Source organism: Perognathus longimembris, chromosome 4 (genome assembly GCF_023159225.1).
Source record: "Perognathus longimembris pacificus isolate PPM17 chromosome 4, ASM2315922v1, whole genome shotgun sequence".
NCBI classification, from domain to species: Eukaryota; Metazoa; Chordata; class Mammalia; order Rodentia; family Heteromyidae; genus Perognathus; species Perognathus longimembris.
The window spans coordinates 1,281,713-1,294,551 of NC_063164.1; the positions used below are offsets into that span (position 1 = coordinate 1,281,713).

General features: G+C 51.4%; 2 protein-coding genes across 2 annotated transcripts; both read right to left on the reverse strand.

The window, feature by feature from the left end:
* Positions 1-600: 600 nt before the first annotated feature.
* On the reverse strand, positions 601-1,564 carry LOC125349879 (olfactory receptor 12-like). Its single transcript, XM_048344131.1, has one exon. The coding sequence runs from the start codon at positions 1,559-1,561 to the stop codon at positions 611-613; it is 951 nt and encodes a 316-aa protein (XP_048200088.1). The 5' UTR covers positions 1,562-1,564; the 3' UTR covers positions 601-610.
* Positions 1,565-10,516: 8,952 nt separating this feature from the next.
* Positions 10,517-11,467, reverse strand: LOC125350092 (olfactory receptor 12-like). Its single transcript, XM_048344324.1, has one exon. The coding sequence runs from the start codon at positions 11,465-11,467 to the stop codon at positions 10,517-10,519; it is 951 nt and encodes a 316-aa protein (XP_048200281.1).
* Between the last annotated feature and the right edge of the window lie 1,372 nt (positions 11,468-12,839).

Below are 12,839 nucleotides of genomic sequence, written 5' to 3' on the forward strand. Positions count from 1 at the left end.
GTACAAAAGAATGTGCCCTATTCACATCCAGTAAGTATATGCCCACGATACAACTTCAAAAACAATTGAAATGATAGGTGGATGGATGAGTGGGTGGGTAAAGAAGAGAAAATCAGAAATCTGGGAAAGAAAGAAAAAATCCAGGGTGCCGAGCAATCAAACAAGTAAGTGCCAAGAAAACAAGCAATGAATAAAGGCTCAAGGCACACATTAACTGTCTTAATGATAGACAGGCAAGATCTCCGCTGAGCTCTTCCCTCTTCCCCAAGGACAGACACAATCTATTACCAGCTACACTTCCCATCCATCTGTGACTCTGTCTCAGCCTCCTAACTCAGGCTGTGTCTCTGTCCCAGCCTCCTAACTCAGGCTGTGTCTCTGTCCCAGCCTCCTCCCTCAGGCTGTGTCTGTCCCAGGCTCTTTCATTTGGCTGTGTGTCTGTCCCAGCCTCCTTCATTTGGCTGTGTATCTCTGTCCCAGCCTCCTCCCTTAGGCTGTGTCTGTCCCAGGCTCTTTCATTTGGCTGTGTGTCTGTCCCAGCCTCCTTCATTTGGCTGTGTGTCTCTGTCCCAGCCTTCTCCCTCAGGCTGTGTGTCTGTCCCAGCCTCCTTCATTTGGCTGTGTGTCTCTGTCCCAGCCTCCGCAGGGCGTCCTTCACGTCCTTGTTCCGCAGACTGTAGATGAGCGGGTTGAGCATGGGGATGACCAGGGTGTAGAAGATGGAGACCACCTTGCCCTGCTCCATGGATGCCACGGCTCCTGGCTGGGCGTACATGACAAACACAGTCCCATAAAAGAGGGACACAGCTGTCATGTGGGAGCCACAGGTGGAGAAGACCTTGTGCCTCCCCGACCCCGAGCGCATCCTGAGGATGGTCCCCACGATGTAGCCATAGGAGACCAGGACAGCTAAGGTCGTGCTCACGATGATGAACCCGCACAGGCCGAACAGAAGCAGCTCGTTGAGCGCCGTGTTGGCGCAGGCCAGCTGGAGCAGGGGCGGCACATCGCAGAAGAAGTGGTCGATGCGGTTGGACCTGCAGAAGGGCAGCCGGAAGGTGAGGCTGGTCTGCACAATGGAGTTGAGGCAGCCCCCGCAGTAGGTGCTCAGCACCAGGCGGGCACAGGTCTCAGGGCCCATGACCACAGGGTATTGCAGGGGGCTGCAGATGGCCACGAAGCGGTCATAGGCCATCACAGCCAAGAGAAATGCCTCTGTAGTTGCCAGCAGTGAGAAAAAGAAGAGCTGCGTGGCACAGCCGGCAAAGCTGATGAGCTTGGAGGAGGAGAAGAAGTTGGAGAGGGCATTGGGGGCGATGACGGAGGAGTAGCAGAGGTCGAGGAAGGACAGGTTCTTGAGGAAGAAGTACATGGGGGAGTGCAGGCGGGCATCCAGGGTGATGACCACGATCATGGTGAGGTTTCCCAGGACGGTCACCAGGTACAGGGCCAGGAAGACCGTGAAGAGCAGGGCCTGGGTCTCTACTCCGCCCCGGAAGCCCTCCAGCACAAACTCCCAGGCGGGCTCTGCCGAGAGGTTTCCATTTCCGAGGGCTGGCATGGCTCTGTGCTGGGACAGCTGGAAGGGGGCAGAGCGGGCAGAGGGGGCGCAGGTCACAGGCCCATGGCCACAGGTCCTGTGTGGCATAGAGATGATTCACACTCTGCCTGCTTAAGGAGGTCGCCTCTCACCTGCCCCCTCCATATGAGCTCCAGCTGGCCTGAATGGGGGCACTTTCTGTCCTTTACTTAATGGTGAGTATTTGTGGAGTTTGCCCTATGCGAGGGAGCAGGCTCCACTCTGGGGATGGAGGGGAAGCAAAGACCCATTCATGCCTTTGTTTCTGTCAGTGTGTGGACATTCCAGCTCCCCCCCCCATGCCTGCCTCTGGGAGCCCTGCCCTGCCACACAAGACAGCTTCTGAGCTGGCAGTGCTGGGCTCCTGCTGCCGGCACCCACCTGCACTTCCTGGCTTCCTCTTGCTCAGTCACTGAGCAAGGTTTGTTCAAGGGATCTCTCCCTCCCCAGGCCTTGGTTTAAGTACAGCACTGCCAGGCTGGATACCTCTCAGGGGCCAGCCCTCCCTCGGCTAGGCTTTCTGTGTCCCTTGCAGGATGAAAACCCCCAGGTGCTGTAGACTCAACGCCTGCACCATGGGGGTGTCTGTAAGTCAGGCTCCCTGCTTCCGTGGGGATGCCCGGGACACTGCCAGCTGCTGGATGTTGGCAGATGTAGGGAGGAGACGGCCTTCATCTTCCTCTGAGCAGGAGACTTGGAGAGGTGCCCAGGCCCTCCAGCCCATTCTTACTGCCCGCTCTGTTCCCGTGCCACCCAGGGTTTGGGGGATTTCAAAGCTTTTTGAAAAGCTCGTTTCCATTTGGTAATCAGGCTTGTCCTTCCCTCAGCGTCCTCTGCCCATCTCTCCTCTCTTTCTCTTCTCCATCTTGGTGGCAGCAAGCCAGCAGTGAGGTGCCCTGACTGGGACTGGCCTTGCGACTCTGGTGGTCACCAGGAGCTGCAGTGGTGGGGAGCCTGGCTGGGAGAATGGCGTTGGTGTGCATCCTCCTGAGGGTTCAGGGGAGTCCCTGGCTGGTGGCCCTGATGTCGCACCCCTGTAGACCTCCACTATTCACCTCTACCTATGGGGGCTGATGTCCATTGAGGACTCAAGGAGCCCAGGCCTCCCTTCATGCACTAAGTGTAGATTTCCCACTGTGAGACCTAAGGTTTGTGCTCACACACTGGTATTGTGCTTGCACTGTTGGCAGTTCATCTTGAAAAGCTATGGAAGGTTGCAGTACTGACCACAGAGACCACGTGGGCCTCTGCAGCTGGCTGAGGACACATGGAATCCTCGGGCATCAGTGGACCAAGCAGCTGGCTCTGGGCTTAGAGAGGAGCCCTACGGAGGGAGCCCGCGGATGTGGTTCCCGTACCCTGCTCCTCTGTGCACAATGTGGTCTTGGACCAGGAGCACGGCTGTCACCCAGCAGCTCCTTAGACCAGCTCTGAGCCCAGAATCACAGTGCCATTGGGAAAGGGCCTCCCTACTGGTTTCTGCCAGGGGTCCAGACACTGTCTTTGAAGATCTGGGCTGAGGCTAGTTCTGGCCAGAGCAGGAGAAAGGTCAGTACCTCACGTTCTAGGGCAAGTCCCGAGTGCTTATTGTATACATAGCCTTGCTGCCCCCGTGCACCTGGTCTTTCTCTAACCCTGGCTGCCCTGACTGTCGACCCAATGCCCTTACCTTTTCCAGGTGACAGGATCTGCTCAAGGCCACATAGGAACACCTGCTGTCACCAGGGCGCTGTGCTGCTGAGCCTGGAGCGTGGTGAAGTTGCCAAGGTGGATGAAGAAAACTCCTTCCTCTTCTGCAGAGTGGGCCTGTGGTGTGGGGAGGGCGGACGCAGGGGTGAGCGCCTGTGGTGATGGGAGACTCAGGAGGGCAGGTTCTGCCTGCAGTGGCTGCCCGGGCTTTGTGGATCGCAAGGGCCCGGGCTTACCGTCTCCTCTGGCCCTGCCAGCTGGGCAGTGTGTGGAGCAGCCCGCCCTGGGGCCACCACACAGGAAGCATCTCTGTAACCTGGCAGGGCTGGGACTTGTGGCCAATTAGGGAGCGGTGGCTCCTCCAGCTCCCTGGGCTTCAGAATATTCAGTGCTGTGGCCACATTTTCCATCCTCCCCTCTCCCAGTGGGCTGGCAGGAAGCCTGCATTCGTTAGTGACCCCTGAAGGGGCAATCAGGAGATCCTGTGCCAGTGTTTCTCATTAGAGGAGTTATCCCTTTGGGACGGTGTGAACTCCTGGGCACAGCCCTGCCCTCCTGCACATGTTGGCGTAAGAAAGCTTACCCCCGGAGGCCTGCCTAGGGCAGCAGGGTGACCGCCCTCCTCAGATTACAGCACTTCCCCACCAGAGACTGACTTTGTTAGGCTATCCTCCTGCTGGCATATCCTCATGTTAGTATCTCTGTTGGTGCGGCCTTTGTCGGCACACCCCCTGTTGGTGCTGTGTGTTGGTGTAGCCTCCTGTCAGTGTAGACTCCTTTTCGAATAGCCTCCACCAGACTATGTGACCAGCCAACTCCACCCAAAGCCCACAGTTTCCACAAGGATCACCCACCATGAGAGTATGGTGCCAGTAGCGTCAGTGCCGTGGAAATCCTCCCTCCTGCTCCGGCCTCCCTGGTCACCAGTCCTCTTTCCTCTCAATGGGTTTGCCTTTTCCAGAATGTCATCCAGCAGGGTTCTTCCGTGTGTGACCTCTGGCCTTCAGCATCTTTCACACACAGATAGAAGTTTCCTCTAGGTTGTTTCAGGGCTGACAGTTCCTGTCTTTTTGGTCTGCTGTCTGGGTGGACCACAAAGCATTTGTCTATTCAGCAGCCGAGGGCCACGTTGGGTGTTTCCAACATTCAGCAGCAGTGAAGATGCTACTATCAGTATCCACTTGTGAGTTTTGTATGGATAAACTAGTTAAGATAGTGTGGTAAAAGCTAAAGAGTGTAATTACTGAGTATGTGCTAAGCATATGCTCCATTTTGAAAGGATAGACATGGCACCCTGACAAGGTGATGTTTGAGCTGGCTTTATTCATGTCCACACACATAAGCATGATGAGCCACCATGCTTCATGCCTCAGATATTTTTTTTTTTTTTTGGCCAGTCCTGGGCCTTGGACTCAGGGCCTGAGCACTGTCCCTGGCTTCTTCCCGCTCAAGGCTAGCACTCTGCCACTTGAGCCACAGCGCCGCTTCTGGCCGTTTTTCTGTATATGTGGTGCTGGGGAATCGAACCTAGGGCCTCGTGTATCCGAGGCAGGCACTCTTGCCGCTAGGCTATATCCCCAGCCCTCAGATATTTTTTATTGACACCATTATTCCTGTAAATGAAAGAGGAATAAGTATTGCTGCATGTTCCTTTACAAAGTATTGCTTTAAGTAAAACCAGAACAGTAGCAGTAGAAAATTATAAATGTTACACATATAACACATAATATGTAATATATAGTATATGATTTATATGCTTATATATACATTCACATGTATATGATGAAGCATTAGCACATCAAATCCATCAATGTAAAAGTAATTATACATTATGACTAAATGGAACTAATACTAAGTATGCCAGGATATAGTCAACACCAAAAAATCAATGCACTGTACCTTGAAAAGCCAGTATCATATCATTAAGATTAGAAGGGGCTATTGACCAAGCTCAGCAATCTGTTACATAATAAAATAGCTTGGTAAATCAGAAGCAGAGGAGAAACATTACAGATTTGATGAAAAGCACCTACACAAAACCTACAACCAGCATCACAGTTAATGAAGAAGACTGAATATCTTCCCTCTAAGGCTGGAAACAATTTGCCTACATGGATCATGACAACACTGTGTAGGGGATGGCTATGCCTTTAAGATCTGGGACCGCTGGCTGCTAGCCAACTCCCACCTCCTTCCGGGTTCTACCGGAAGAGATAGCAAACTAGCCCTGCCGTCCTCCTCGGCCATGTGTGATATTGTAATGGTGCCAGGCTGAGCCAAGAGGCCGGGCCTCTACGGGAAGTTCCATGACATCACTGTGATGGACAGTTCATTAGCCAATCGTTAATACCCAGTTAGTCCCTCCTCTTCCTGCCGCCATTACTGTTATATAAACCCCTCCCTTGAATAAAGAACCTTTGAAAGCCGGTAGACCATTGCACGGCTCCCCCCCCCCCCCCGATACTCCGTGTCCAGTGTCTGCTCTTAGACGTAAGGGGGGCTGGGGATGCGGGGGGTTTCGACAGCCCTATCCCAGCTCAGCTTAGCCCGACTGGGACACGCTCTGCCCTCCCGCCGGCGGGAGCAGCGCTCAGAGCCGAGTGTCCCTCACAATTAAAGGCTTGGCGTCTCCCCAGGGGGGACGTGGACATTTAGCCAGACAACACTGGAATCTGTAGCCACTGCAATAAGTTAAGAAAATAAATTTAGCATAAATTTTAGGAAGAAAGAAAATAACTCCATGTGCAGATAAATGATTGTCCACAAAGAAAACCCTCCTTACCCCCACAAACTTTACAAAATCAATATGTTCTCAAGATCTCAGATAAGACCAGCACACAAAAACCAGTCTCATTCCTGTATGTTGTGGCTCATGCATAGAACACACGAATATATAAAATACATGCATGCATGTACAGCATGCATGCACAGAATACAGGAACACATTCATAGACTACTGTGTAGACTCATACCACAGAGTTCTGTTTTAATCATGTTAGTTTATTGACTGTGAAAATGCACTTGAGTTTTGAGCAGTTTTACTACTTGTGTGTCTGTGGTGATTGTGGAATTTGGCCAGTTTTCCCTTGATATGAACTGCATTATGGATGTCATTTGAATTGTTTTCTGTAGGTATATTATCTGTATGTGCATGTACACACAGGTTTATACACAATGAAAAGGTCTTTGCTCTTCCCTTCTCTCATCCTGAGTCTGGGAAGGTGGATGCTCTCTGCAGACTTCAGTTCTGCGTATAGATGCACATGAGTAGCAGGCACGGCCTGGTGTGAGGGGCAGAAACCAGAGGGAGCCCCGGAACACACCTACACCATTTGTCTCAAAACTCCACTCAGTCTCTGTCATGACAGAGACACATTCTTTGTCAGGCCAAGGCTACACACAGCCAAGCTTGCTGCCTTCGACACAGAGCACACTCGGCAGGTGTGCAATGTGGACTTAAGGATTGTTTTACACAGCCTCTTTGGTAGCCTAAGAATGTGGGCTACACGAGACACACGTGACGCAGGAGGCCCTTGTGAGGGGCCACCAAGAGATGACGGGGACACGGAGGCCCCACCTCTACATAAGGTTGCCGGTGTGTTAATTCTATAGGATTAGTATTCTGTTGTGAACTTCTGCAAAAGATGTTCTATAAAGCCTCTGTCCTAGAGGGAACCGCTTGAACAAAAACATTGTGTTGTGATGGATATGTGTGTGTTTATGTTACATCTACCAGCAGACACAGAAATGAACTAGAGGAGAGAGAGCTGTAGGTAAACAGTTTATTTGTAGTTAGTGGTGTGGAACTGGCATTTGGGTAAGATTGATGGAGATACTGTGTTGTTTCAGCACTTAGAAATGTCATATGACACACAGGAAAAAAGACAAAGGAAAACAAACCGATCATCTTCGTGAATAAAAGCATTTCACAAAATTCAGCAGCTGGGCACTGGTGGCTCATGCTTGTAATCTTAGCAATGGGGGATGCTGAGATCTGAGGGTTGCAGTTCAAAGCCAACCTACGCAGGGAAGTCCATGAGATGCTTATCTCCAGTTAAGCACCAAAAAGCTTGTGGCTCAGGTGGTGAATATTAGCCTTGATCACAAAAGCTCAGGGTTAGCGCTGAGGCCTTGACTTCAAGCCCCAGGACCAGAAATAATGACTACTCAACATATTATGAATAAAAGGAAGTCACTACACCATAATAAAAACCATATGTGAAACCTACACTGCGTAAGGAGGGACTAAACACTTTTCCTCAAACATCAGAGACAAGGCAAGTGTGCTTCATTTCTATTTTACTAGTGCTTGAAGTCCCAGCAAGAGCAATTGGGCAAAGAAATAGATGAATCCCAAATGGAAAGGAAGAAGTACGATTATCCTTTGTTGCAGAAATAGTCTTACATGTAGCAGATTCCACAAAAACTAGCAACACAAATATACACAGTCAACAAATAATAGGATACAACAACACACAAAACCCATTACACTACTATTTGCCAAGAACAAACATCACAAAAAAATATTAGGAAATAAATTCCTAGTTCAGTCAACCTAAAAGAATAAAGCATTTTATAATTCGCTTGTACTGTAAGAGGAAGTGCTTGCACACTAAGAACTGCAAAACATTGCTGTGAGAAACTGAAGACCTAAATTAGTGAAATATGTGCCGTATCTTGGATCAGAAGATGTAGTGTCATTTCAAAAGTCAGTATTATCCAGAATGTCTCTTGAAAATTACACAATATCCTTTTGTAAAAACAAATAAAATAAACAAGGAAACTCCACCCTAAAATTTATATTACATCTCAAAAAAACCTCAGTCATAAAATCTTGAAAAGGAAGAAAAGAATAAACTGGAAGCCACACAGGTAATGATTCTAGATCACATTAGAAAAGTAAAGCAGTGTGGTACTGGCATTAAGAGAGACATGTAAGTCAATAAAAGAATCAATGCTAAGAGAGAAGCAATTTCTTCTCTATGTAGAGTCGAATGGATTTTGACAAGTGCTAACTGGGGAAAAACAAATTTTCAACAGGTGGTGCTGAGCAAACTGGATATCTGAGTACAAGTGAATGTGGCTAGGTCTTTTGGACACTATGCACAAAAATTCACTCCAAACGCATCAAAATTTTAAGCTCACTAGATCTACAACTATGGAACTTCTAGGAAAATTTCTTGGGAAAGCTTCATGATAGCATTTGGCAAAGATTTGGGACTATGACACCAAACAGATAACAAAAGTAAATACAAGCAATTGAAAGTGATAAGTTAGACTTAAAACCATCTAGAGAAGAAAGGAGAAATTAACCATGCAGGCCATCCTGTGGAGTGGAGGAAATACAGAGTATATATTTGATATGGGGTTACTATGCAGATTATATCAGTATTTATTACAAGCAAAGAGCAAGCAGGCAATCACACAGAAAACCAACAACCCACATAAAAATATACATGAAGGAATTGATGACAGACTTCTCTGAGTGGTCCACAAATGGTCAACAAATGTGGTAAAATAGGTTCAACATCACTAATGATTTGTGAAATCATTAGGGAAACGCAGATCACAACCCCAGCCAGAAGCCATTCGTCTCCATCATGAATGCTACAGTTAAAAAGGAGAGCATAGTCCGTGTTGGAATGCTGTGCAAAATTTAGACCTTAGTGCCCCGTTGGTGGGACGGTGCGTATTTGATGTAGCCATAATGAAATTTTCATAGGCTCTTAACAGTTCTCCCACCCGGGCATACATGCCATGCCAAAGCATTGGGAATAGGATTTTGTCTGAAAACAAGATTTTTTCATTGTGGTGCTTGAGATGGGACAGGGGGCCCTGCTCACGGTGGGTCAGTGTCCTACCACTGTGCCACACATCCATCCAGGAGGAGGCCTCTGGAGAGCCTGAAGTGTGGGTCACAGGGATGTGTGGGTGAGGGTCGTGGGGTTTTGCCGGGCTTCAAATGCCTTTCTAAAGTATTAAAGGGTTTCTGTTCCATCTGCTTGCTTGATACACCAGGATTGAGTCCTTCCAATGGAAGGACTAGCTGACTCTGATTTGTACTATGCATTCTGCAGAATTAAGTTAATGATAAATGTTTATAATTTAGCCTATATGCAACTTTAGATCAACATGGCAGGGGATGCAGTAATAGATCCCTCTATCAAACCTATGGAATGAGAGGAAAATTATAGTCACAGTAGGGCAAAGAGAAAGAGAGAGAGAGAGAGAGACAGAGAGAGAGAGAGAGCGCACAAGTGGACAGAGAGCGAGAGAGAGAGCGAGAGAGAGAGAGAGAGAGAGCGCACAAGTGAAGGATTTAAATCTCCATGGCTGGGATCAGTCACAGAAGCCAGGTGTGTCTCTACCCACCTCCATGAACACACAGACCCCTGGCCTGCAGAAGGCAGCACGTGGACAGGCTCCTGGGAGTGAACACCGCTGGTAAAAGGAGTCCTGTGAAGCTGAGGGGCTCCAGGCCACGGTGCGGATGGGGATGCGTGCAGGTGTGCAATATAGAGTCCATTCTCAGCTGCAGGCCCAGGCTCCCGGCCACCCTCGGGCAGCAAGGGGTCACTGGGGCGGGGGTCTGAGAACAGGTGCCACCCCTTCTCCTGGGAGCCTCAGAAGCCTGCAGCAGGTCCACTGTGCTGCCCACCGGAGGAGGTCAGCACCACGGGCAGCAGAGAGTCCCGGAAGCAGTGAACAAAGGAGGAAGCTTGGACTGACCCAGGAGGCCGGGGGGGTCTGTGATTGCAGCCTCTCAGGCTCCTTCCTGCAGTGCTCAGGGCATAATTTCCCGAGCATGTTGACAGCAGGCCCAGTAGTGAAGGAGAAGAGAGCGTGGAGAAGGTCAACACGTGCCCCTCGCTGGGAGGTATGACATGCGTTCCATACCCTCACTCAGAGACTTGGCTTAATTTTCTGCACAGTGAAAATAAGAGACTTGAGTTTGCTCTTTCTTGGCACCACTAATGTTCTGGAGCCAAGGAAGCCAGACTTGTCCACATGAAGGAAATGCATTCCCATGGTACATTTCCATAAAGGAGCAAGTAGGTGTCGAATGATGGATGAGTGGATGGACGAACACAAGAAAGACAGAAATGATGCACAAAGGCACGATGGCAATTAATGAGAAAGCAATCAGGGAGGAAAGACCCAAGGACCATCGCCTTAAGACCAGACACCGTCTCTGTTGCAGTCCTCACCTCCAGATTCAGGATGCCACCTCTCACGGGCCACGCTCTGTCACGTCGCTGCGTGCCTGAGTCCCAGCCTCTGCAGGGCGTCCTTCACATCTCGATTCCGCAAACTGTAGATCAGCGGGTTGAGCATGGGGATGATGAGGGTGTAGAAGGTGGAGATCACTTTGCCCTTCTCTGTGGATGCCACGGCTCCCGGCTGGCCGTACGCGGCAAAGCCAGTTCCGTAGAACAGAGACACGGCTGCCAGGTGGGAGCCGCAGGTGGAGAAGACCTTGTGCCTCCCCGACCCCGAGCGCATCCTGAGGATGGTCCCCGCGATGTAGCCGTAGGAGACCAGGATTGCTAGCATTGCTCCCAGGAGGATGAATCCGCAGATGGCAAACATGACGAGCTCGTTGAGCGCCGTGTTGGCGCAGGCCAGCTGGAGCAGGGGCGGCACATCGCAGAAGAAGTGGTTGATGCGGTTGGACCTGCAGAAGGGCAGCCGGAAGGTGAGGCTGGTCTCTACAACAGAGTTGAGGCAGCCCCCAAAATAGGCACCCAGCACCAGGCGGGCACAGGTCTCAGGGCCCATGACCACAGGGTACTGCAGGGGGCTGCAGATGGCCACGAAGCGGTCATAGGCCATCACGGCCAGCAGCAAAGCCTCTGTGGTCCCCAGTAAAGAGAAGAAAAACAGCTGTGTGGCACAGCCGGCAAAGCTGATGGCCTTGGAGGAGGAGAAGAAGTTGGAGAGGGCATTGGGGGCGATGACGGAGGAGTAGCAGAGGTCGAGGAACGACAGGTTCTTGAGGAAGAAGTACATGGGGGAGTGCAGGCGGGCATCCAGGGTGATGACCACGATCATGGTGAGGTTGCCCAGGACGGTCACCAGGTACAGGGCCAGGAAGACCGTGAAGAGCAGGGCCTGGGTCTCTACTCCGCCCCGGAAGCCCTCCAGCACAAACTCCCAGGCGGGCTCTGCCGAGAGGTTTCCATTTCCGAGGGCTGGCATGGCTCTGTGCTGGGACAGCTGGAGGGGGGCAGAGGGGGCAGAGGGGGCGCAGGTCACCGGCCCATGGCCACTGGTGCTGTGACACATAGGGTCCTGCTCACACACTACTCACCAGCCGCTAGGCCCCGGGCTGCTGGTTGTCTGTCCAGATGAGCTCTCTGTGGCACTTCCTGCAATTCTTAGTTCATGAGTGTGCCAAGTCCCCCTTGTGCAGGGAGCTGAGCTGTGTTCTGGAATGAATGAGGCACCTGGCAACGAGTGACTCTCAGTGACAGCACGTGAAGGTCTCCACACCTCCTCTAAGACCCTGTTCTCCCCTCCCAGGCTCCTGACTGGGGCTAGGGATACGTCTGTCTCTTGTGTCCTCTCCCAAACCTCCCAAGCCAGGTCAACTCACAGATTCATGCAGTGGCGAGAGGACACCTTGACCCCCATGTCCTGGGGATGGCAAGGAGACCACATCCGGGCTGGATGTGGAGCAAGCAGGAGGACTCTCCAGCTGAGCTGGTGACTCTGTCCACGCTGGACACTGAGCAGGCTCAAGGCCTCCCCAGACAAGCCAGCACCTCCATCCTTCCCTGCAGTGCCCAGACCCTATCCTACTATCTCTGACTCCGGTTCGGAACCACAGTGGTCTCTGACAAGCCACATGCACTGCTTCCACATGGGTGTCAGGGGCTTCTGCCAATGTCTGCTAGCTGGACAGACTTCAGGAGAGCAACCATCCAGACCCAGGCTCCGAGGATCAGCAGACCAGCGGCCCTGCTCTCCCCACCATCTCTGCTCCTCTTCCGCTTAATGTTTGAGAATTTAAAAGTTCCCATTCAAAATCCAGAGTAGGTGGCTGTTCTGTGTTCCCTGGCCGCTCCCGATTCCTTTCTCTTCCCTGTCTTTTCCACATCCAAACGACACAGCACTGTCCAGATTAGGGCTGCCCCTGCCCATCTGCTGCCCAGGGGTACAGGAGGCCCCAGTGCTTGGAGCCTCACCAGAACAATGGAGTCCTCTCTGCACATGCAGCCCGGTGCCCCTGTGCACACGGTTTTCTATTCTGGTAGACTTGAAGGTAACATGTCGACCTTACCTTTGCCAAGTGATGGCCAGGACTTGCCCAAGGCCACACGGCCTGCACTTGAGGTCCCCGGTCCTCGTGCCACTGAGCCTGATGTGCACTGGACACTGAGGTAGGTGTGAGGACTCTTTCCCCCTCTTCAGGCCCACTCTGGCTCCTGAGGACTGGCGTGAGGAGGGGGGCAGAGCCTGGGCTCTTGGGGAGCACCTGAGTTCAGGCGTCAGTGGACCTTGAGTGTTGGTGAGGAGAAAGGGTGTGTTTCTCGCCTTGACTCTTCTGTTCTGAGTAGGCGGCATGTAG